Source organism: Clarias gariepinus, chromosome 12 (genome assembly GCF_024256425.1).
Source record: "Clarias gariepinus isolate MV-2021 ecotype Netherlands chromosome 12, CGAR_prim_01v2, whole genome shotgun sequence".
Taxonomy (NCBI): Eukaryota; Metazoa; Chordata; class Actinopteri; order Siluriformes; family Clariidae; genus Clarias; species Clarias gariepinus.
In genome coordinates this window covers 8,030,537-8,057,232 of record NC_071111.1, presented here as the reverse complement: position 1 = coordinate 8,057,232, position 26,696 = coordinate 8,030,537, and the positions used below count along the sequence as shown (strand labels likewise).

General features: G+C 39.0%; 2 protein-coding genes across 4 annotated transcripts in view; both read left to right on the top strand.

The window, feature by feature from the left end:
• The window catches only part of wnt5b (wingless-type MMTV integration site family, member 5b), a 127,359-nt gene extending 125,443 nt beyond the window's left edge, over positions 1–1,916 (top strand). For both annotated transcript variants that reach the window (XM_053508382.1, XM_053508383.1), the window contains one exon: positions 310–1,916. In XM_053508382.1, the coding sequence (XP_053364357.1) occupies positions 310–768 (459 nt within the window). In that variant the 3' untranslated portion in view covers positions 769–1,916. The remainder of the gene's footprint in view (positions 1–309) is intronic.
• Positions 1,917–9,683: 7,767 nt separating this feature from the next.
• Positions 9,684–26,696, top strand: part of adipor2 (adiponectin receptor 2) — a 33,212-nt gene continuing 16,199 nt past the window's right edge. For both annotated transcript variants that reach the window (XM_053508701.1, XM_053508700.1), the window contains exons 1-2: positions 9,684–9,805; positions 19,598–19,848. Coding sequence is in view for 1 of the 2 variants with exons in the window: in XM_053508700.1 (XP_053364675.1) it covers positions 19,807–19,848 (42 nt within the window). In the remaining variant the exon portion in view is untranslated. The remainder of the gene's footprint in view (positions 9,806–19,597; positions 19,849–26,696) is intronic.

The following is a 26,696-nucleotide window of genomic DNA, read 5'->3' as shown; positions in this document are numbered from 1 at the left end:
TCTTGAGACTGTCTTCACTGGAACAATTAGACTTTTGGTTTTTACATTTTAAACAGTCAAGTTGATTTTTCTTCTATTTTTAAGTTGATAAATTGATGCATTTAAAAAAAAAAAAACCAAGAATATCAGCAATCGCTTTACAAAGATTTATTGCAATCTTCATTCATTTGTTCATTCATTCATTTAATCATCCTCTCATTCATTTATTTATGTACCAAATGATCAAGTTGATAATAAAGTGATATGATATGATACCCTCTTAAATAAACTGTCACCATTATAAATACATCTCCGTCTCTCTGTCCCTAGTCGGTGTACAATCTGGCCAACGTGGCGTGTAAGTGCCACGGCGTCTCCGGTTCCTGCAGTCTGAAGACTTGCTGGTTGCAGCTGGCCGACTTCCGGCGCGTGGGCGAGTTCCTGAAGGAGAAGTACGACAGCGCCACGGCCATGCGCATCAACCGGCGCGGCAAGCTGGAGCAGGTGAACCAGCGCTTCAACCCCCCCACCGCCGACGACCTGGTGTACATCGACCCGAGCCCGGACTACTGCCTGCGCAACGAGAGCACGGGCTCGCTGGGAACGCACGGCCGCCTCTGCAACAAGACCTCCGAGGGCATGGACGGCTGCGAGCTGATGTGCTGCGGCCGCGGCTACGACCAGTTCAAGACCTACAAGCACGAGCGCTGCCACTGCAAGTTCCACTGGTGCTGCTACGTCAAGTGCAAGCGCTGCACGTCGCTCGTCGACCAGTTCGTCTGCAAGTAACCCCAGACACTCGTTACCCGCCGAGTCGCGCCGAGCAGTTAGCAGGCGAGGCCAGGGACGGACCTTCTGGAGCACAGGAGGAGTGAAATGTAAAATGTAAAATGCTAAATGAAATCTAAAGAAATCTTTAAGGATAGGTATTAATTAAGTACAAGTGTGTGGTGGACGGTAATGTTTTTTTTTTTTTTTTTACACTTGAGATTTTTTTCACTCGAGAGGGACGTTTTGCTTTCAAGCGTCCATCACGAGTGTGAAACCGGTCAGAGAAACCAAACCAGATTCCTCACGCTATAATCCAGCATGCTGCTCCGCCCACTCCTCTCTCTCACGGACGCTCTCTAAACCTCCCCTGCGACAGAGCTCTTAAACTCCTCGGGTCAGCCCCCGACCTGGACGCTGGACTTTGGATGATGTCTGATGGTGTGTGTTGACCTGTGAAATCTATGTTGCCAGTTAAAGCATTTATAATCAGCAGAACCTCTCACCTTACCCCGACAATTTCAGATCACCACCAGACTCCTCAGTTGTTATTGTTGTTGTTGTTGTTTTGTTTTTAGCTCGGATCACTACGAACTCTTCGGAGCTCTCTCCGTCTATGAGGATCTTCCCTCTTACCGTCGTCTCGAGGAATTTCATCTCCTCCCAGGATCCTCAATCACATCAACATCAACAACATCAAGTGCCTGAAAACAGGAAAATTCAGATTAAAAGAGCAAAGGAAAAAAAAAAAAAAAGTGGGGCTTTATAATAAATACGGACTGCAAAATAATATTTTAGCCGAACAACAGTGGTTCAGATTATATTTTATTAATTGCTTGTCTTGTTATACATCGTATGTATTGTTCTGATTTATTATTTTTTGATACAGAGGCTTCTACTGTCGAGTTTTTATTTTAGCAGGGGCAAATATGATCCTAATCGCCGTCAGATAGCCGGGCCGTGGAGGAAGATTCTAGTAAAGTGGCCTTTTGTCGATCAGCGAGTGAATGCAAAACTTGTAAATAACAGTCCATGTACGCAAATTACACTTCATGATTACGACGTCCGTGATTTTATGTTAATCCAGATCGTTTGCTGGCTAATCACTGTATGCTTGTTGTGTATATGTATTTCCCCATCATTCAAACCAGTAATATTAAAAATATTAATAGAGATGATTATCACTTATGTGCCATCTTCTGCTTTTATTATGCTTTATGCTACATTTCAGTTCTGATCGGTCAGCTGCAGGACTAATCACCACGTTACTGTATGTTACCCCTAGGGCTAATATACACAAAAAAGCATTTTATATAAAACAAAACAAAGTGTTATTTAGTACAGTACTCTGCAAAAGTTTTAGGCAAACTTTATTATATATGTTTATTTGATGACTTCATTATTAAGTCAGTACAAAAAAACACCAACTTTTTTTGGAAAACTAAGCAGCTCATTTCCTTCTGGTGGCACGGTGACTTAGTGAGTATCACTGTCGCCCTGCACCTTCGGGATCTGGGTTCGATTCCCACCTCGGGTCTGTGTGCATGGAGTTTGCATGTTCTCCCCGTGCTCTGTAGGTTTCCTCCGGGTACTCCGGTTTCCTCCTAAAGACATGCGGATTAGGACTAACTGGCGTTCCCAAATTGCCCGTAACGTGTGAATGTTATAAAATGGGAATAAATAGTGTAATCGCCATTGGTTTGTGGATGGATGGAATTTACTTATGAAACTGTAGAAATTGCACCGTTATTTGAAGCAAAGTTTCATCACACCAATTACTTAAGACTTTTATTTCATCAATCACTGTTTAGTGCCTTTTATAGTATTCTTTTGAACGCCGAAACGTTTTTTTTACAGACATGCTGGCGCTACAGCAGTTACAGTATACGCATGTGCCTGAGACTTTTGCACAGTACTGTAACACGTTCCTATGCTGATGAGACATTATTTAAACTTTTGCGAGGAGTCTCGCGTGTAGCAAGCTTCTTCTGGCGCTCTTCAGGACGGCTTTGTTTTGCATCGTCTCTGCAACTTAACAAGCTGCATTGTTGTATGCAATATTAACTTCAAGAAAAGAAAGAGAGGCTGGTGAGGAAACGACTGTTTATAGACGCTATAAAGTGAGAAGTGATAACAGGAACAAACTGATAACAGATGTTCTACAACATTAGTCATAATCTTGATAGGACATAAACTACTTGAGCTATTTATCTTTTTTACTGCTCTTGAGATACTTGTAATGTTAATCATAGCTCCAAGAAAAACAAAGAAAACTTGCTTTGTACTTCAGGGTACTCGTTCCAGATCCCAGCGGTATCTTCCTCTGTCCTCCAGCCTCCGTCTGCATGCTTTAGATCAGGGGGACATATATTTTTGTAGCCAGGGACCACAGGCTTTATGTAGGAAACAAATTCCACACAATTTCTTCATCAATGTAGATTTATTTTCACATAAAAAAATTCTAAGAATGTTTTCGAAGGTGTAGAGCTTTCTATTCCTGAGCACATTATGCTTTAGAGTTTGGACCCTTAAAGGACACCTAGTATGCAAATGTCACTGTTTATTGCATGATAAGATATTCAGGTGGGTTTAAAAAAAAAAGACAAACAAACCATTCCTTTTTTTGTCCTTTAAAAAAAAAAAAAAAAAAAAAAAGTATTGACATTACATTACAATTATCATCTTCATCTTCTTCTTTGTTGTTTAACAGCGGTTAGAATCCAGTAGATTACATCACCGCTAACTGTATGTCTCATTCTCGCTCATCCTCCTGGACCTCTTAAAGCCAATTACCAAAAAAGGTCTAGTCTTAATGCTTCCTTCCTTGATCTTGTCACGTTCTGTGTCTCGACCTCTTCCTCGACCACACACTCTATCGTCTCTACATCTTCCCCACTCAGTAACTCTGCGCCTTGGACTGGAGTCCTGTAAGTTAAATCACCACCATCACCTTAAACGTAGGTCTCACTCTTCCTCAACTTACAGTTCAGTTTTCTTAAAAAAAAAACATTAAATGCTTTCTTCTCTAATCAGTCACTCCCCATTCTCAATATGTTTTCCCGTCTATTGTGACCTCATCAGAAGAAAGCAGAAGCTTATTTTTTAGAGAAACCGAAGTATTGGATTTGGAGGAATGAAATAATAGGAGTTCGAGGTATGAGAAACGTATTATCTGAGAGGTATTTCAGCTGGAGAATAAACACACACTCACTGTGAGGGAGCGCTGAGACCTGTGCTAAGTTGTTTAAGAAATAGTGAAATATTTGTACGGTACTGAATGTTATACGTATATGAAGAAAACCAATAAAAATCTCATTTTCGAAAAAAGAAGTCAAATATGGTACCTTTAAATAGGTAGTGGTTAGCAATGTTGCCTTCACCTCCCGGGTCCGGGTTCGATTCCCGGCTTCGTGTGCATGAAGTTTGCCTGCTCTCCTCGTGCTTGGTGGGTTTCCTCCGGGTACTCTGGTTTCCTCCCACAGTCCAAAGACAAGCAGATGAGGCTACCTGGCATTCCCAAATTGCCCGCAGTGTGTGAATGAGTGTGTGCGTGTGTATATGTTTGTGCCCTGTGATGGATTGGCACCCTGTCCAGGGTGTACCCCGCCCCTTGCCCTAAGCCTCCTGGGATAGGCTCCAGGCCCCCGCGACCCTGAATACAGGATAAAGCGGTATAGATGATGAGTGAGTGACCTTTAAGTATAATAACTTAATAATAATTGTGATTCGAACATTTAATCTTATCTGTTTTCTCTGCTACCCCCAGATTAGACTAGGATTTCAGTCCATTACATTAGAAACAAACCAAACTTGTTGCTTTATTACAGTTAGAGGTAATAATAGTTGCTTCACACATGAAAACTAGACATTAACTTAGAGAGTATATATTTAATATTTGGGTAAAAAGTACCAGTATTATATTATAAGTATTATAAGTACTAAATAATAACATTAATATTAAAGTATAGATGATACTGGTACTTTTAGTGTTACTTTTAATCGTATCCAAGTATAAAATATTGAACATTTAAGTTAAAGTCATGTTTTCATGTGTGTATTAAAGAAACAGTTTAAGTGAATATTTTATTGCCTGTGATAAAATATAAATCTCTACAATAAATGTGCTATCCAAAGGTTACTGTGAGACATGGAGGACATTTCCAAAATCCACTGTAGGAAGACCTCCTCCCACATGTCTGGTACTTTACAGGAACTTTGATAAGGTGACAGACATTTTTCTTCATCCTACCAGTGTGTCATGGTATTTTCCTTAGATATCAGCATGTTTTAACATTCCCACCCAATGCCCGGACCCTGGCCACTGGATGGAGCGCAAACGACCCGCTGTGGAAAACAGACGCAAGGCAGACAACAAGACAACATCAGCATGTTTTTAACCCTTCCTCACAGTACACTCGTAGTTTAATCCACAACTGGAATGGAAATTCATCATTCATACAATCAACTTATCGGTCATTTTAATTAAAATTAAAAAATATTTTTTTTTAAGCTTCACAAGTCTGTTAAGATCCTCTTGGGTTTCTGCATGTAGAGAATCTTGACTTAGTGTTTATTTGCTTTTGAGAAGGGTGATGGGTAAGGAGAGGGGACAGTGCCCCCTGCTGGGCAACTCACATTTGACCTTGTTACACACATTAGCAGTTGAGGGTTAAGGGTCTTGCTCAAGGGCCCAATATGGTGGCAGATTGGTGGTGGTGGGGTTTGAACCTTGGAAATTCCATAATCTAAAGCATGGCAATAAAATCTTACCTAGTAGGTATGTATGAAAGTGATTACAACAACTATCTAAACAAGTTAGTTCCTTTTTACCTTGTTTTATAGCAGTTATGGCCTTTTACTTGTATTTCGTTTTACTCCTAATACCAGTAATAAGTAGTAAGTACAGTATTCCTAATTGAATGCATTTCTGACATTCCATAATCCATATTCTGATAACATAAGGGATTTTTCCCCTATAAACTGACATTGCAATGTAAATGCCAGAGTTCTATAAACTCATCCAACCCAAAATTCCTCTCTCCTACCCAAAAACCTGCTTTTGCACCCCACCCATAAAGCCATGCTACTACAACATTTGTGTTATTTATTGCCTATTATGTTTTATTTTCATGTTTATTTTTGATGGATTGAGGCATAACATTAAGTCAGCGTGTTAAAAATTGTTACCAGTGTTAAAGCGCTGGGGATCATATTCTGATAAAGTTAAATCCATGTCAAAAAAAGGCCACCAGTATTTCTAAATATAATAAATCTTGACGTTATTGATCAGTGATAACAATCTGTATTGCATCTGTATAAAAATTAATCGCTGAATCTGAACGGATAAAACCTCACCTGATCCTTAATTCCAGGTCACTCTTTCTCCGAGAGTGTTTTTTCTTCTGTATCTATTAACTGCAAACCGAACTGTATGTACACATCGAGACACGATCTCTACAGGCCCTGACCTGAGCGAAACCCTTTAAGTCAGTTTTAACAAAACCTGGGTGTGAGAACGAGACCAAGCAGCCAGGAAATGTTACCTCTTATAAAACTATATACTGTATTTTTGCTGATTTTTTTGTTTGTCACAACCATTTAAAACTATAGTTATTATGTATTAAGAAAGTAGCATGAACTGATGTAACTATAAATTTGTGCTACTGGTAGGTCATTCTGTCAGGGTAGGAAAAAATGATTAAACACTGTTCTGCCAATTTGTGCTGCTTATCATTTTTTTTGCTACATGATGGTTCTGCACATGCAAACATCGACAAGATCTATTTTGTTAATTATTACCATATTTTGATAGGGTAGCACAAATTGATAGACTGCTAGGTATTTATGCTATGGCAGCTTTTTTTGACAAGGTAGCACAATTTGGCAGAACAATATAAATAAAAAAATAAATGTGGTTAAGAAAGTATGTTTCCTCTGATTTCACCTTAAATAAACTTTCTTGCAAACGCAATGAAGAAAACATTGGGAATATCTAGCCTATGTTGGAAGAAGGAGAAGCACTAACGAAGGGCACTGCAGTTAGAGAATGCAGGGTGTGTCAAGGGAATGTTATTAGTTTGAAACCTCGTGTGAAAGTTCAGACAGATCTGTCATTAACATATTAAAAAAAAACACAGTTTGCACGCTTTTAATGAACCTCACCCTTCCTAGGAACGGAATTGAAAAGCATGATTTATAAGGCTGCTTGGTCTCGTTCTCACACCCAGGTTTTGTTAAAACTGACTTAAAGGGTTTCGCTCAGGTCAGGGCCTGTAGAGATCGTGTCTCGATGTGTATATACAGTTCGGTTTGCAGTTAATAGATACAGAAAAAAAAAACTCTCGGAGAAAGAGTGACCTGGAATAAATCCAGAAGGTTTTGTTGTGTAAGTGGTTTTAAGGATCAGGTGAGGTTTTATCAGTTCAGATTCAGCGATTAATTTTTACACAGATGCAATACAGATTATCACTGATCAGTAACGTCATCTAATAAACTTTGTCCTGTTTGGTTACAACACTATGAATGCACCACACCACTCAGATCCAGAGATGTCAGGCATCCAGAATGAGGTTGGCACTAAAATTATTGGCACCCCCCCCCCAGAGGAAGTCTAATTAAAAATACATAATCAACTTTCCCCTTAAAAAGAAAGCAAATTCTCCGTAAAGGCTGTACCAACCTACAAATTGATTTCCTTGGAAAACTGCACCACAACATACGTAAGATTTATTATATTTAGTTTATATTCTTTCACTGCTCCATTTATTCAAATTATGCAAATTATCACACTGAATCATTATTTTGACACCTGCAAACATGTCTTTAAATATTTAAAAAAAAATTGCTATCCTGACAGAATTTATACTTTTTAAAAATGGCACTTGTTCATTCTCTATACCGATTATCCTGTTCAGTGTCCTGGAGCCAGTCCCAGGGGACTTTGAGCATGAAAACAGGATACACCCTGGATGTGGTGCCAGTACATCGCAGGGCACACATTCACTCACACACTACCTTACAACTTGCACACACACAGACACGAGGCAGGCTTTGAACCTCGACCTTTAAGGTGAGAGGCCACAGATCTATCCACTATGCTTTCATGCCCCAGTCAGATGGAGACAAGTTATCCATTAATTTTAAAGAATCAGTCATTCCTACTTGCTGAATGTGCATGGGAACGGCTCACAGTTTGACTTGACTTGAACCCTCCGATATATATCGGCCAAGCAGCTGTATCCGAGCCTTACCATCACCAAGTACAATGCAAAGCACTCGACCACAGGACTCTAAAGCGGTGGAGACGCGTTCTCTGGAATGATGAATCACACTTCTCTGTCTGCCAATCCGATGGACGAGTCTGGGTTTGGGGTTGCAAAATACTATACTAAGTATATACTGTATACTGTATCCTGTATTTAAAACAACTCCCCCTGACTATGGTCACTATGGTCACGGATAAAGAACATGTAAAACAGCATGAAATGTATAGTTAGGTAAACTAAATGCTAATGCAAGTGCTTGGTGAACAGGTTCATTTCTCATTCATTTTACCCCCAGATGCCAGAACAGAGATAAGTTTTTTTATGTCTTTTCCTTGTACCTTTGGTGGGTTAATGTTCCCAGGTGAGCCATGCTCAAGAAAAAATGCCGTAGAGCAGGAAGTCACTTAAGTCACTTAAGATGCATGCATGCCAGTTTTGTACACTCAGTGCGTAAAATTATGTAGAAATTAAAAGCCATTGCCCTAAACCAAATATGCTGTTGTTAGTCTTTCGACTGCTCCCGTCGAGGGGTTGCCACAGCAGCATACCTCTTCCGCGTTCTACTTGGTTTTACACCAGATGCCCCGACCCCGACCCTTGGAGTATGAGGCCACAAAGCTAATGACTAGGCCACCCTCAAATATTACTTAGTGTTACATAGAATTTCATCCTTAATAGCAATTATATAACCCATATATGAAGAACATATTAAAAATGCCTGGTATTGTCATGGGGAAGTCAGATAATACATGCAGCTTTTAATTGTGCAGAATAGCAGGACACAGCTATGAAAGTAAAAACTTCCTTTATTTCTCTATATAATCCCCTGCTACTAATCCCATTGTTTCACTAGTGTTTGGATACTATCGAAGTATCTTGATCTGACATGCTTCGCGTCTGAAACGCTGGCCTCCCAGGAACTCCTTTAATGGCCCAAAATTGTGGAAATGGCTTGGAGAATATGCGTTTGTAGTTGGATTAGTGTCTTTTTCAGACATTTTATCTTGCCTATTAAATAGGAATGTGGCTTTCAAGAAGGTCAATGTCTAAGTGCACTTGAAATTAGTTTTGTAACGTTTCTTGATAATGAATGATGACACCAGGTAGTTTGCCAAGTTCCAGTTGAATCATCTCTAATTTAGGTGTGGAACTTTGGGTGTGTGTGGGCGTCAACTTTATTTTATGCTTATGATGTTTTACATAGCGATCTTATTCAAAAAGTTGTAAGAAAGTAGTAAGAAATAAACAAGAAGTAAAACAAGCACTAGGTAAAATCTTATATATTAAATCAACTTTTAAGGTACACAAATATACCATATTCATGTCTTCATATTTTCATATTCATCCTAGTGACTGTGAATATAATTATTTTATTATTATTATTATTTATTCAATTACTATTATTGTCACATAAAAGTACTTGAACATTACGAAAAAAAAAAACACATTTACGCTGTAAATCGTACTTGACTATTGCATGAACGTAGCCTAGTCAAGGTAATGATGTAAACAACCTTTGGAACTACGCTACCCAGTAGACCTTTCGGTTTCGGCGCTCGTTTATTGGTCAGCGGAGTTACCATTGAAGCGTTCTGATTGGTTCTGAAGCTGTCACGCGAGGGGCGGGACGCGGTAGTTGTTCAGACACTAAGCAATAATGCAGAGCAGTCAGTTGACAGAGCCGTGGGCCGGTGCGCGAGCTCCGCTGTGACGACAGAATTGACTTCGATTTGCGGCAACTTGGTGAGGGAAAAAAACACTTAAAGGACAGCTTGTGACGCTCGGCTGTGGAGGTAAAGTTCATTTTAGAGTTTATGATACATGTTTAATGTGGTGACATTCGGTGGTTTTGAGTAGAAAGCCAGTTTTACCCAGTCCCCTAACGGTTTTAACGTTACTTCTTTCTCAGTTGAGCACGAGCCCGAGCTCGTGCACTGGCCTTTTCTCTGTTGAAACTGCCACGCTAAGCTAAACTTAACTAGCGTATCTATTATTAAAGTACATGTTTTTTTTTATTTGTATTTAATAAGGGTTAAAACTACAAACTAGTAGCCAGGACCCTGAATCCCAAATCCAGCTTGTGGTTGAGTATTTACGCCTTTCAACCCCTAACTCACATGTTAAACCTAGCGTAAACATTGTGCTCACAATACCTCTGCTTTTATTTTGGTTAAAACAAACCTGATAGACAAGACTAAAAACGTGTCCTGCTTAAATTCTGTTTAAAAATTAGACAGACAAGACGTGGAGCTAACATATGGCTGCCCGTGTTCATGCCTGACAGAGGACAAGCTAAGTGAAGCTAAGCTAGCTATACTGTGCTGTAAACAAACCCGGCTCGCGTATCACGTTGATCAGCTTAGCAGTGACCTGACAGCCTGATTGCCCCTCAGAGCAAGTTTAGAGCAAAATCTTGAAAAAATAAAGTGACTTTATGTATGTATCTAGAGTACCCACCACATCCTGAGAGCTCTTTGTCTCTATTGTGTTCTCGTGTTTACCTTCAAAGGAAATCATATTGACACCAGCTGCTTAGAATGTGAATATCTCTTCCTCTCTATATTCATATATAAGGTCTGGGAATCACCAGTCACCTCCTGATACATTATTATCACGATACCCAGGTGCCTATTTGATTAAAATTGTGATTCTATAAGTATCAATATTTTTATGAATATCCTGATTCGATACTTTCCCTGGTTTTATTATAATTTTAAACCTTTAAAAAGGTTTAACGATTAGTTTAAATGTAGCCCGTTCCATATAACATCAGTTTTCACTTTTAAAATCCAAGAGCAGCATTTAAACAATATAAACTAACTTCAATTAGAAGAGTTTAACATTTATCTGAGGAGCATGTATCTCTGTAATCTGCCATAATTATTATTTCTAAATAAACTTAGCAAGTAATTCGCTCCTACCACATGGGATGAAAACGTGTAAATTGTTTTAATGCCTCCAAAGTCTCAACTCAACAGTCAGTGTGTGGCTTCTGCGCTCCGTATAGAATCGTTTATATCTGAGGCCGATCACCAGTTACGGCCAGTCAAACTGAAAAGCAGCCAATTCTGGTCACTGCCCGATCGTCCGATTCATCTCTGTTAGTAAAAATATATATTTAAAAAAATTATATATTTTTATAAGTTTGACGATATGTGACTTGCCACACACAAGAATCATGGGTTTATAGCTGATTTGATCCCCCCGCCCCCAATCTCTAATATACATATAAAAATATTTTATCCTGCTATAACATCAGTGAGAATGTGTCATAATAAAATATTACGTTGTTTGTTAATATAATTACCGAAGTGTTCAGGGATAAGACGACCAAATAAAAGAAGTCATGTGATGATGTGGATTATTCTGTCGCTGATTAGTGTACTATAAAAACATGCCCTAAAATGTTTTATGTCTTTCCTATCAACTCCTGTAATAATCTTAATTATGCTATCAGTTTACAGCTCACTATCTGTGCTGTAGAGTTTTATGCTACGATGTTTTTCCCCCCCTTTTTAAATACAATACAGATTTTAGGTGATTTTTCAGTTTCTCGTTAACGTGTTCCTTCAAGTTCCTATTCCGCAGTTCTGCAAAAATCCACCGGCAGTAATACAAGCAATGATGCGTCATGTGAGTTCTGTCCTGAAAATTGAATAAAGTCGTTTATCAGGACGGAAAATCATTTAGCACACACTCCATAACTGGATAACATTATCCACCCTCTTCTACATACACAAGCTCACAGATACTCATGATTTGCAGGTGAAATAGGATACACCCCTTCCACCCTGAGATCAGTGTTGCACCCGTGTTGTTTTTTAAAAGACACAGTAAGGGCCAAATTTCTGATACCATTTTTATTATCAGCATGTGGGTTCGTAATTCGGGGCAAACGTATTTTCTCGAAATAAGCAGCAATTACAGGTCCAGGCGAGTCACGTGTCAGCACTGTTGGCTCTGTCTAGCTGTACAACACAGTGCTGTTATTATCTTATTTTTTTTATTAAAAAAAAAACAAAAACGCAGGATTCCAACAACCGTTAATATGGTCTCACTGTTTTGAGAACATTATCGATTTTTATCTGCAGAGTGTGATATGATATTGTGTGTATCATGACACGGGCATGATCGATACCAGTAATCCAAGCTGAGCAAAGGATTTATTAAGTGCATAAGCAAACCCAACACGTTTTTCTGCACGTTTGTTCTACTTGTGACTCAATCTCGCATGTTCTCTTAACATGGATTAGCTTGCTCAATCAGGGTCAGGCGTGATCTGTGTTCAGTTTGTCCGTACTACGAGTGCTCAACAAAGTGCTGCCCAGGTGAGAAACAAACACGGAAGCCTTTGATTCAGATCAGGTTATAATAAGAATTGTGTAAGAGTATATAAGGAGCCTTAATCAGAGAGGTGTGGTATGTTTGTAAAAAGGTGTGGGTTATTTTTCCATAACTGCAGCATCATAAAAAAACTTAATATAAATGACATGAAGGCTTTTTTTTGTTTGTTTTATTAAGGAGATGAGTATCTTTTGGAAGGAGTCTCCAGTGTCTATGCTTTATTATAATCTGAGCTGAAGTTGACAGTCCTCAGGAGTCTTCAGAGGTTTAGGTTTTGTGCCTCAGGAACATAAAAAGCATTGTTGTATTAACTTTGTTGTTATAATACTTTTAGTTGAAAATGAGGGTAAGTTTTATAAGACTATAATTAATTAATTAATAACAAATCAGTAATAAATGAATAACTAATTTATGTCTTCAAATAAAAAAAAACATGTCATAAGTACCATATGTAGTTTTACATGTAGTGTTGTATGTGTTAAATAATTCATCTTAGTATGTACAAAAATGCCTTCAAGTGTTTAGGATAGGATATTTTTTTCCATAATGCCTTTATCTAATTATCCTGCAGATTAACAGAAAAAGATGTATATATTTTTTATATTTTTTATGCCTTATTGAATGCCTCAGAGAAGGCGCTGCTAGACAAAGAAACAGATGGACAGGTGATGAAAAGAGGTCTCCGTGTTCTCGTTGCAGTAGAAATGCCTCAAATCTGGACAACAGCCTGAGCGACTAAAGCGCAGCCTCTCGGTTCTCTGCGCAGTTGTCTGACAGTGCAATGCCTAACATCCCATAATTCCATAGGATGTCATAGTGTTGCCAAGGAGATTGACTCTGTAGTGGTCCATGCTGTGTATGTTGTTGTTTTCGTCGTCATCGTTGTTGTAGGGCTGATGGTGGTCCAGGTCATTACACACGCTGTGATTAGGAGTTCATGTTGGTGGTAAAGGGTGCGTTTTGACCTTGGACAGGCGTGTGTGTGTGTGTGTGTGTGTGTTGGACATGCGTCAGAGCAAATGGAGCATTTGACCACCTTGTATGACGTTGGTGTAGGGGGAGGGAAGGACGAGGTAACCTTATTGTGGTTCTGCTGCGTGTGTGAGGAAACCAGTTCTGGTTGTGTGTGAATGTTCATGGCCAGGCCTAAGTCAGTTTTGTATTTTATTTTCACTCAATTTGTGTTTTTTTCTTTACAAATCATGCTGTTTCTGAAACACTCACAATTGAAATCCTTCAGTGAGGAACAACACTTGGAGCAGTCTGCCACTCAATATTAAATTATTGATGAATATTTGTTTTTGTGGAAACAATACGACAAAAATATCATATGTACAGTATATCTCAATTCTTTAAATATATGTCAAAGATATAGGTTAAATAACGATTTCCGAGCAGAACAGCAATGTCATGTAAATAGAGTCAACTGATTTGTTTACCAAAGAACTTATTGGTATATAATAAACAAACAAATATAAAAAAACAACACATGCATGAGAAAAAAACTGCAGTATTGAAAAACGGGACAAATGTAATATTTTAATGTTAACTTTGCTGCTTTAGTCTGTAGTCATGTAAAAGTTATATATATATATATAATTTTTTTTTAACATGTATAACAATTTTTAATAATGTGCTGATTTTATTGGTTCTTTAAACGCATTTAGAACAATTTATCTTATCAGGTTTAAATTGTAGTAAAATGTTTTATTTATGTTTTTTACAGTAAAGAAAAACATGGGGGAAATTTGCACTGCATTGCAGATACGCAGCATTTTCACGGAATAGAAACTGAAAAAGCCAGACAATAAATGCACACGTCCAGGTTTCACCCAAAAGTTTCAAGTATTACGAAACAAAAGAAATCGCGCTGAAAGCATTTCACAGCTCATCTTTTCTAAGTTCTGATGAAACGGCTAAAATCCTGCACGCTAACGATACACACAGGAATAAACAATAAAACACAAGGCGTGATTGAGACAGTTTGAAAATGGCAGTGAGGTTTGTCTAAATAGTCCTAAAGTCAAAATCTCTTGCTAATGACCATTCTCCAAAATCACAGATACGATCATTTAATTCATTTATTACACTGTTTGGGCACAAAGAGACAGCAGCTTGATTTGGTCGTGCTCAGCGGTAGCATGTTTTCCCTGGGTTTGATAGCCATCGTTTTAGGCATGCTTAGACCAGCAGCGGAGTAACTTTTTTGTAACAGCATCTGAACAAACAAAGGTTGTTGCAGTGGTAGTATCATAACTTTGACTTTTGGAGATTAAAAGGAAAACAACCCATCAGGTTGAAATTCCTAGTTAGAAAATTGAGACCCCAAGTTTAGCAAGTGATGTCAAGTCGTTATGGCACCTGTAGTAAACATATTGTTGTACTGTTTGTCCTGGTATTTATTTAGCATTTTGCAAACAAAAGATGTACACGGAGGCACTTTTATTTTTTTCCTTAAGGGCACAGTGTGTAGTAATTCCTCAGAATACAGCCTCAGGAACTAGAACTTGTACTCATAAATGGGAAATTTTAATCCGTGGTCTGGGGCGGAAACAAATGCAAGTGGTAATGTACGGTATGACTAAGCCTGACCCCTGATTCATCAATGATGAAATTTTATCAAGGAGACTCAACTGTTCCGTCTTAAAGAACATAGATGGCAAATCATCTGCATCAGAGTGTAGAGTAGTTTCTTGGCTTTTTGCGTCTGGACAGAGAGTCTATCTTTTCATCCTGTTTCTCTCAACATTTTCACAACAATGTAGCGTGAAAGAGGCGTCGAGTAGGACACAAAGACTCCAGCCAGTACAACTCCTTACTAAACTGCAACCATCTCTTTCGCAACCCCACTCTCACTGCTGTAATTGGCACCCCCTTCCTTCAGTTTCGTATTTCACTCCCGTGCATGCAGAGAACCTGCTTTTCCTGCGCTCCCTGTCCGTCAGCAGAGCACTGTCGGTCATTACAGTCTGCTCTTACGTATAACCAAGAGACAAAACCCCATTAGATTGGATCACTCAGTGTGTCTGCCAGTCATAGGTCATATAAATCTCCAAGATCTGCTTTTGTCCGGCCTCCTCAGGTTTGCCGGTTTTATTCTTTCTGTCTCTCTTTCCACCATGCAAAAAAAAATAAAATCTGACTGTTTGGCCTAATAGTTATGCGGGACATCGTTCGCTTGCACCACTGACGTCTGGTCACACAAAGGATTTTGCTAATCTTTTGGGATTTTCTCAACACAATGAAGTCTTTTATCGCTCTTTAGTGTTGGATCAGGAGTCTGAAATGTTTATTAAGACATGGCAAACTCCCTTATTATGAAATGGAGCACTTTACAGAAATGTTTGCTGTAAATACTCATGGTTGAGTTAAAGTAGTGTTTAGTGCCTCACAAGCTTTTTAATAACAAACAAACATATTGCCTGTTTTTTTTGTTCTTTATAAAAAATGCACATTAATTACATAGGCATATATACTTAAAATAGGTTTAAATGTCTATTAAAATGACTAAACTTACCCACTAATTATTTTAACAGGCTTTTAAAAGAGACGTTACATCGGCACTTCTGAATCCATTTATCTACATAGTCAGTTTTACAGTTTTGATTTCTATCAGCAACCTGCTAACTCATAACTTTGCTCCCCTCAGTCATTACCAATCCTTTGAATTGAAACAAAGGTTAAGTGAGGTACTTGGCTTGAGCAGAGAGGCTGCTTCTCACCACTTGATGATCACTCATTCAGCAGCATGCACACACACACACTTTTCCACTCCATGCTCTTTAGTTTCTAATTGACCCTGTCAGAGCTCCACGTGTTTCCTGAAAGGTGGAATAGGGCCACTTTGTTGTCTGAAGGAGAGGAGTAGGGGCAGTGAAGACAGCAGGCTTACTACAGGGGTGGAAGCATTTTGAGTTTGTTAGTTCTGCTTTAGAATTTCACAAGCAGCACCAATGTCAAACAATATCATCCATGACCCGCTTAACAATCTTCTGTACATCCGAAGGATTAAAAACGTCCTTCACTAAACATCTCTGTTCATCTGGTGATGTTACACGCGCACACACTGTACCAGCTCTGTTCTTCTTTAAGAACATCTTGACTGTTGTCTTGAGGTGTGTCTCAAATCCCCAGCTCTGACTTTAAATGAAAAAGTGTTCAATGTAGCAAATTCAGAGAATCGGTCTTCAACGAAGCTTTCAGTGAGTTTGAAGGTTACATGAGAAGCAGTGAAAGACTAAAGCGTAATAAGGAACCTGTATAGTCTTGAGACACGCAAACATGGTTGTGCCGCTATTTGTTTGTTTTCGTGCCCATTTTGTGTACATGTACACATCATTTAAAAATAAGTATACTCAGTAGATTAGACTTTTAGTGCTTTTCTGCCACAGCAGCAAATTCTCAAATCACAAACAATAATAACTCAACACTCATTGAGGTTAAGGTCAATCATGTGGAGTTTCTCCTGCAAATCATTTATAATTTATGAGTCTCTGCAAAGTTTTAGGTCAGTTGCCATTTGCTCAATTTGTACTGGAAGTTGTATTAAAAAAGCTCTTGCGGCGGCATGCTGTATAAGACACCTCCATGGTTAGTGTAAGGAGACTTTCCTAGTGATCATTTTCTTGTTATATTGGATTACTTTAAACATTCTTAGTGACAGAAGAGGATGGTGGCTTACAAATCTGTACACTATTACAGGGAGTCCCCGACTTACGAACATTCAAGTTATGAATTTCCGCAGATACAAACAGGCCGCGGTTCCAATTCCGGTTCAATCACAGGAGTAGCTCACGTGTATTATAAAAAAAATTAAAACTGCAGTGCGCCAGATACCAATATTACATCCAATATTTTCAGTGTGTCATTGAATGTATAAAAAGTATGTGTGTGCAGTGCCTCACTGTTTTTTTTTTTTTTTTTTTTTTTTTTGGCCACATGATGGCAGTGTGGATATTTATTAAAGTGGATTGGTATAATTTGCATTGTATATTTGTGTCTAAGGCATATCAGACTTAAGAACAAATCGGACTTATGGACATGCCTCCCTAATAAACCTCGTTCAAAGGTTGGAGACAACATGTACTTTTGTCACTTACCCACCTATAGCTTTATAAATATTTATAGTAGTTTACCTTTTGTCTTACCAGCTACAGTATTTGTTCCCCCAGGTGTTGCACCATGTGAAAAGTACCACTGTTTTTGCCATATTGGAGTCCCTGCCACGGTTGACTAGTTATACTGTTGACCGCTGATAATTAACCCTAGACCTTGTGCTTCAGTCTTGTGTAAAAAATTTTTTGGTGAAATAGTCCTTTATGCATGATTGCATCACAGTGTGAGCAGACATAACCGCAGCACAGATTTTCATTGGATTTCCTTATAAGTAAAGTTCCATTTTTTTTTTCTTTTTTTTTTTTCTCTTCTTACAGAGCTTGTTGAGCACGTGCTTGATAAGCACATGTGACCTTCTTTAGCCCCTTCTGATAAATGGTTAGTTTGGAAGGCAGTGCTGGCACGTTGTTGATCTCGGTTTATTTTACTGGCTAGGACAAGTGCCACGACACGCCAGAAAAATTTGTACAAAGGCCAGACGTCTTTTTTTAGTCAGCAGCTGTGGTCATGCTTTTGAGTTAGAATGAGAGTAAATTTCAAGTGAGTAAGATGGGAACATCCTGACATACTTACTTGCAGCTGTGGCTTCAATCATGAGGGCGAAATGAGCACTGATTCAATATCCACTTCCTCCTTTAGAAACGCATTTATTTTTCTGGCAATGCATTTTTCTGGACTAGTTCATTAATATGGAGAAAAGGTTAAGCCAGGATTTTGAATTGAATAATTCCTTAGCCCTTGACCTTTAGTCAGAGTGTTAAAAATGCTTTACCTCAAATGACCATGTGAAAGGTTTTGCATTGCGCTATTGGCATTGCACAAGGCTGGCCAGGGGAGAAATAAAACTTGGCAGACAGGTGCCTTCCGACGTGATTATCACACTGAGATATGGTGTAATGCACTCGTTCTTCTTTAAACAGTTCCGCGTGTACTTTAGCAGGTTGCTCAGTTAAACATCTGATGCAAAAGTGTAAACCTGTTTAAAACATAATTTGGTTTTTAACCTTGCGTTTAGAAAAGCTTTCATATTTTGTTTTCTGTCTTAAAAAAAAAAAAAAAAAAAAAAAGTTACTATAGGCTTGATGGGTAATATTACAAGTAATATTACTTGCATCTCCTAGATTAGACATGTTTCTTGTTTTCACTTTTTTTGTTTTAGTGTTTTGGGAGTAGTCCCCCTAGGATCTGTCAGTGACACCGTCTGTTTGGACTTCCTGCTATTCCCAGCAGCTTTTACTTGTCTTTTGTCACTAAAATTCCTCTCTCTGATGTATCCCCGGTATTGTAGTCTGTTATTGTTAAAGTTGTTGATTTGGTCCCTTGGATCAGAGGAAGACAGCCGCCTTCCTGCAGCTCCCAAACGTCCAGAGATTGTTGCTAAGTGATAAACTTAGCGACGTCCTTTGAGTGTTATGCTGAAAACCTTTAAACAAGTTGTATTGTCAATTTTTCAGACTAAAAGGGGGGAAAACAAGTACTTGGCAATGAACTGTTGATCACATCTACTGGGCTGATCACACCGCGTCTGTTAGTCTAGTGCGTGCCTTTTCCACTTTGGTCAATGCTTATATTGAGACTTTTTAGTATTTGCTATCCGTGTCCCAGAAACAAACACCCGTCTGTCCATCTCTAGCTTTACAGCATAAAAGTTTAAACTGTGGTACATTTCATTTATAAAGTATATTTTAAAACAATTACAAATTAAGAAATTAAGAAGGACGTAATGTAAAACAATGCGTTTCAGGGAGATTTCCGTTTCTCCCAAATTTATCTTGATGAAACCTCAAGAAGAAAGTGATTAGATTTTTTTGTATTTCTAATACAAAGCCTTCATAGATAATATCATACTCAATCCCCGATAGATATCTGGCTTACACAATTTCTTTGCTTCTCTACTCATTTATTCAGCGTTTTTTCCCTTCATGTTACCCCACTGTACATTGCTTACAGCACACTTTTGAGTATTGCTTTCCTTCGAGTACACAATTTTTCACTGACGCTTAAGGTTTGTAGTTACTCTGGTGTACAATATAATGAGATGTTTAACTGCTGAAGCATTAATAACTCATTAAAAAAATAACACACACTGTACACTCTTTAACGGTCTACTGATATCACATTCCCAGGTTCTCCGGCCCCCCGTGGTGCACAAGACAGTCTGGACAAAAATCATCCTGGTGTACGAGAAAGCGTGAAAACTTCAGGAGACAAGCTGGACGGAGCGCAGTCGAGGGAGGAGGGCGAATGCCCGGCATTCGTCCTGAGGCACCGAGTGTGCAACAGCACCAGCACCAGCAGTAGCACAAACGACTCTATCTCAGACAGCCAGGACACCATGAGCCCGGGCAGCTCGGAGTCAGACTGCACACAGAGCGAGGTGAGGGACAGCATCACACAACCACACGACATCATCTGCTTTAACCAGTTTCACAATAGAGTTGTCAGTATGTTTTTTTATTAGGCAGTTAATCATTAATCCGAACAAATAGACATTTTGTAAAAAATTTATCTTTTAGGTAGGTGTTGTAACAGGCAGTGCTAAGGGATATAATGATGTAATATGGATATCGTAGTATTACAATATCATGTAAACCTTTCTAATATATATCATTAATGTGCACATAAATATTTAATATTATATTTTTTGTCACATCATTCAGGATATAGCTTGTTCTTTGGACATTTCATGACAGGAAGTGTGACCTTAAAGGGATGAAAGGTGTAACTTGAGTCTGTTCATTTATAATTCATAATTTCTGTTGTGTGATAAAAGGAATACCTTATTACTACATCTCTGGCCAAAGCACACCATAACATCATGAATATTTTTACCTATACCAGACCGGACCTCATATCATGTTATCATTCTTCACATGTGGTTTGGATGTCTGTGCAGCTCAGTAATCACCAGCCTAACCAGCAATCATTCCATGTCATCATAGCAACTACAAACACCACCACAAGGTGTTTTTTTTCTTTTTTTCTTTCCATCCATATTTTTCTCCAGAGCCCACTATGTGGTACGGGTGTGTGTGGTCAGACTGGGCCAGGTGTAACACTATCTCAGTACAGTAGAAGAAGCAGACGCCCTACTGACTCTCTTAGGGTTAGTGATAGATCCTCAGCAACCCGAGCAGGGCGATGAAAGTTTAAACAGGCCGCGGTGTTCAGTAACACGTGCTGGTCGTGGGCTTGTTTGCATTTGCGCGTCTGATGGTCACGCTACAGGTGTCGTACTGTTTGGCTTTCTCTGTTCACCTGCACCGCAAACCCATTTCTCTTCTCTTATTTCCTTCTTTGTGTGCAAGCTATATAGCGGTCCACATGGAAAGCAGATTGTACGGCTAGCTCCGAGACGCCATGATGACCAGGAGTGTTAAATAATGTAAATGATGTAAGAAAGGTTTGCAAGCAGATGTGGTTCCTTTAAAAATTATGATGCATTTTGTTGTTAAGGGTTCATACTGTTTTTAAAGCATTAATGATTGTATTTGGGGAAATGTTGTTAAGTAGTTTGTGCAGACTTGTATGCTTATTAAATTCACTCCAGTTTGCTAGCAAAACAAATCTGATGCATATTGTTTATCATAGAAATGTATTTTGGTGTGATATACTGTCTCTCCCAACTCTGAGCCAGATTTAAATGGGTAATTGGTTCTAAACAGCTACAAATAGGAGCTACGCTACATGTATGCTTCTCTGTTTCGTTTGTATGTTTTTCTTGGCAAAACGGTTTACAAGGCGTATTTCGTAAAGACGAAACCAAATTCATGTGAGTGGAAGGCTTAATGTTCATGTGATGAAAGCAAGAGCATATACCTCGCAGGACAAAGACCTCATTCATCTGACACTGACATGAAGGTGTTGCGGTCCTGTTTATCTGCATGGCCACGGTGGTGGTTAAATGGTGTTTGAGCTCAAATTTTGAGCAACAACATGTTGACTTCTAGGTTTTAACAAAGCACTGTTTTATAGAGTTTTCCAGGGGAAATCCCTTCTGGTTTAGGCCACACCTCCACTTTAGATGCAGATAAAGCTCCTGACGTTGCTTTACATCACTAAGATCCTTCTCTAACCGGAGTTATAAAATGTCCTTGTTCTTCAGAATGATGACTGTATGGTTTAGGACTTCTCTGAACATTTTGACGCGTTCATGGCACGCACCCAGCAGGACATTTCACACTGTCAGAGCTGGGGAAATTTAGTTTAACAAACTGCCAAACCTGTCCCTCCAGGTTTATAAAGCATGCTGTGAAGCAGGCTGGGCCTGTGCATGTACACAAACTAAACGGCTTTGTCACAGTGAGTTCTCGGTATTCGGCAAAACATCTGAGTTTGCGTAAGAAAGTTTGTCCTGTGATCTCTTCTCAGAGTGCTGGTGTTCCTGCTCTTCCAGGAATCGTTATACCAAGAGCCTGATGTTTGTTCACAAGAAAAGTAAAGTACATTTTCTTCCATGTCTCGTTATCTGCTGTAAATTTATTGCCAAGCAGCCGGAACTTATGCAGTAAATCCTCCTAACTGTACAGTGAGTGTTAGGACTCATTGAATTAATGATGGAAAGATCTTTTTTGATCTGGAACAGGGACAGTTAGATCTATTGAGATGTGGAACAAGGTCCTTCTTTCAAACATGCATAAAAATGAACCCAAAGTTCAGTGGAGAAGGGGCCACAAAAAAAAAAAAAAAATCAGCAGACTGAATCACTTCACTAAAAGTCTCAATTGAGTTGTTTATAGGCGTTTTGTTCCTAAAATGTATGTTAATTGTAAATTATGTAATTTACTGTAGAAGAAGTATTTTTAGTTTTAACTGCAAGGTTGTGTGTATCAAATAGCTAATGTTATGCGGTGTTTATGACTAAAGCTCGTCACTCTGAATATGAAAACTTGGAATTGCAAATTTCTTCTAGGAAAGTTGGAAAGATGTGTTCAACCCTGAGATCAGTCGCACCGTCAACAGTAAACAAAACATCACTTCACTCCTTTAAGAGTTTATATTATTTATGCTTTAGATAAATCAACATTAGTTGGTTAAAGGTGCAGTGGTCATTTTTTTATTTATTACTTTCCTTGTTAAATTGTTTAGAAACCTGACTTCTGATCCAGATTGCTTATTTTTGTTTAAATCTTGTTCTTGTGTAATGTTTAATTTAGCTGGGCAGGTTGAAGGAGTAAAAACAAATAATCATTCAAATATCAAATCCACCTACTTAAAGCTTTGTAACCTAATCCAACCTAATGCAAAAAAAAAAAAAATAAATAAAAATAAAAACTACTCGTACCTGATGCACTTTTTAAATCTAGTCAGTTAAGTTCAGCATGTAGTCTGTGACATCAGTCTAGGCAAAGCATCCTCCAGCTGGCACTATGAAGCAGTGTAATTGTTTATTCAGAATAAGCTCAGACAGTTTAGTTTAAGCAGACCTGTACAGGACCTGTACAGGAATGAGTGAAAGCGAGTACAACTCTAGTCCTATCTACACTAAGGCAGGTGTGTCTACCGGTATGTTTTTATTTTATTCACTCAGGAACCATACTTAAGAGTCAGGTAAAAGTCAAGATTAGCTGATTAAACCGTTGGAATCAGGCGTGGCAGCTTCTTAATCCTTTTTTTGCAGATAAAGCAGTATAGTATGCTTTGAATTATAGGCTGCAGGTTAATTATACGTTTTAAGTTTTGTCATTGTAATAAGAGGCTCCAGATGTTCTAATGAATTTTCATGGAATAGTAACTAATTCTAATTTCTGATTAGTTATTACTCGTGATGTTAGTTGTAATGTGCTGCTCTTGTCCTAGTCCCAGTAAACATACACATGTCGTCATTTCAAGAGTAAACAACATCAGACTTATGGATTTTTTTCCTTTTTGTTGCCACTCCATGCTTTCTTATTTACATGCAGGCCTGTGGTTCTCTCGTCCCGCTGAAGTGGCCAGGTGATTTGTTTTAGCCACAGACTTATCATTAGCTGTCGAGACGTGCTCTGCATAAAAGCCTCTCCATATGCACAAGCCTTGAATTGACTTTAAAGACGCTCTGCTCTGTCAGAGGCAAACAAGCAATCGCAGCCCTGTTCTTTAGCCCTCATGCGCATGATCACGTGAGCCGTGTAGATTCTGTTTGTGCTGCGTCTGTAGATGTTTATAGCAAAGGGTTTCACCTGGGTATGCATGTGAAAAGTTTTAACCTTAGTCTTCTTCCCCAATATTATTCTTATTATTATTATTATTATTATTGCAGTCACCTCAGTGGATGTGCTGCTCTTTCTCTTATTTCTCTCATCGGCTTTCATCTTTTTCCATTCTGGTTTGATGGTCGGTCAGTCGGATTACATCGTGCGTGTTTGTTGTACACTTAACCTGCATATGAGATTAAGCATATTGCATTTCATGTAGGTCATGACTAATGAATTAATGTAGGTCACTAGGCAAGCAAGGCTGACAGGACAGTAACAGCTAAAACATTTTTCACTTCTGAACAAAGAGCGGATGTGAGCCAATCATGTGTTTTTATGCTAGGGAAAATGTGATTGGGATTTTTGTGTGCTTGCTCCTTTTTCTGTTACTTTAAGAGGGTGTTTTTTTTAAAGAAACCTTCAGTGTATCAGGGAAGATTTTTTTGTCCTACTGTTTGATTGTACAGTCTAGATTAGTTTTTTGGGTGTGTGCGCAATTAAGTTCTTAAAGTGTACAGAGTGAACGCTTTTATTAAAATGTTTGTGGTTGTGCGCCGCGTGAGCCGTTCTCCGTGTTTGTGTGTGTGTGTCACTTGCCTAGAATTTGACCACACAAAAGTTACTCTGTACAAAGGTTACTTCCTGATTGCACAGTAACCTTCTTCATGACAGCATGGAGCGTGTCTTGTTTTTGAGGAACGGTGTAATGGAAAGGGAAAGGAGTGAATGTAGATGTTCCACAGAATGAAGAGCGGAGCAGTGGGACGAGAGCAGATCTGTGCTTTTAAATGTGTTGGTCTAAGGTGGTGGGACAGGAGGGTAACATGACCACTTCAGAGAGAAAGAGTGCACTGTCAGCGTGACGAATTAAAGTGGTGTTAGGACACAAATACGGAGGTGTATCTGATGGAATATAGGTTTGGAGATCTGTGTAAAACACTAATGGTAGATATTTTAATAAGAGAGCATGTATGTGTCTGTGAGCGAGAGAGAGGGAGGCAGAGATGGAGAAGGGTATAAGGAGGGATAGAGAAAATGATAAACTGAGAGCTTGCTAAAGTAAGGATGAGGGACTTGCTTAGTGTCTAGTGTTATTAGTGTCTCTAGAGTGACAGAGAGAGAAAGAGGGAGATGGAAGAAAGAGAGAAATCGGGAGAGAGAGTGACAGACTGGCGGAGAGAGCGACAGGGGAGACAGAGAAACTGAGAGAGAGACTGACATGGGGGAGAGAGAGAAACAGAGACAGAGCGCCAGAGAGTGGGGGGAGAGAGAGAGTGGGGAAGAGAGAGAGGGACTAGGAAAGAGAGAGAGAGCTAAGGGGAGAGAAAGGGGGAGAGAGTGGGGGGAGGAGGAGCAAGAGAGAGCAGGATATGGATGCAGAAACGGTGTGAGAGACAGAGATAATTAAAGCTAACAGTGATGAGTTGAATCAACGAGAGTGTGCTTTAACCACATCGAGTTCCTTGTGGGGAAACATAATTGTCCTGGGCCTGTATATAACCTTTGATACAGTGGCACCAAGCTGCAGACAATACGCTGTTATCTTTCACCCTCAATAAAAACACGGTAGTATAAATGATGTTGAAATCTGGATGCTGCTCGAGACAGATACAGCTCGTACTCGTTCATATCTGGCCTCAGGTTTCTGCCCCCTGTCAGAGGCCTTGTTAAACCTGCAGTGAGTTTTTATGTTCTGATTTGTACACAACTTTACAGTCTGCTGTGTACAGTGTGGAACACCTCCGGGGATCTGTGGGGAATGCGCACGGCATGACAAGTAGCCCGACAACTGTGCTTTATTACACAGTTATTAGCACACAACTGAATTAAGAGGTGCGTAAATCTCTGCGGCGCTGCAGTTCATTTCATTTACGTCGAACGATCGCGAGCAAACCGCTGATGGTTCTCGACATGCTTGCTGATTTACAATCGACTTTCAAACCTTCTTTCCTGTGAGGGACAGCAGTAAAGGATTATCGAGTGGGTGGACACCGTTATGGATCAGTGTTCTTAGACAATATCGTAGGACATGTTGAATTGAATGTTAAGAAATAAAAGGTCTAATTCTTAAAATATTATCATCATTATTAATATTATTATCATTATTATTAGTCATAGTAGTATTATTGATACTATTTACTGTGCTGTTTTAAAACCCTGAATGTTTTTGTCTGGTGCTGTGGTACAGTCGATATAAGGGCAAGGTCTTTGTTCCTGAGAAAGTGTTTTTGTTCCTAAAAGACTGAGTATGGTACTAACTGATAATCACACACACAGGTACACTTTACTGTGGTTAATACAGGGCAGCGGTTGCTCTCCTGATCAATGAGGTCAGGTCATGAGTTCAAATCCCAGCACTTCCACAGCCCAGCCCTTGAGCAAGACCTTTAACTGCTCAGCTGTATAAATGAGATAAATGTCAGGTGATTCTGGATAAACGTGTCTGCCAAATGCCATCAGTGCAGTCTTCAACAAGCAGCAGTGCATCAGATCCTCACTCTCATGCTGCCTTGTAGTTATGTTAACTCCTAAGATGTCTCATAACATATACCTTGGTCGCTTTTCAAAAAATAAAGAAGAAATGAGGCCGTAGATGTCATCCTTCTGAAAAGCCTTGATTTGTACAGGACATGAGTTTTATATGAGAAATATTGAAATTGAAAGCATAAATTTGATGTAAAGATCACATTCTGTTACCACCGTCACAGTATTTGTATTCTTCTCTGAAGTAAGTTGAATCATTTCATCTTTCACATTTTTGCCAGAATTTCAGTCCTAAATATGGCATCAACAATTAATTAAATCTTTATCTATTAAAAAAATCTAAATGCGACAGTGCTGCTTACGTCTTGATTTTGATCTGTCTGCTGTATTTATTCTGACATGTAGTGCTTGCTTTCTCATTTACAGTTAGTTTTTTATAGGTTCCTACAAGGGACGTTCAAGTCAAACCAGGACAATGATTGTGCAGAATAAGAGAATGCAGTTCTGAAAGTAAAAACCCCCCTTTATTTCTCTATTTAATCCCCTGCTACACTAATGCACTCAT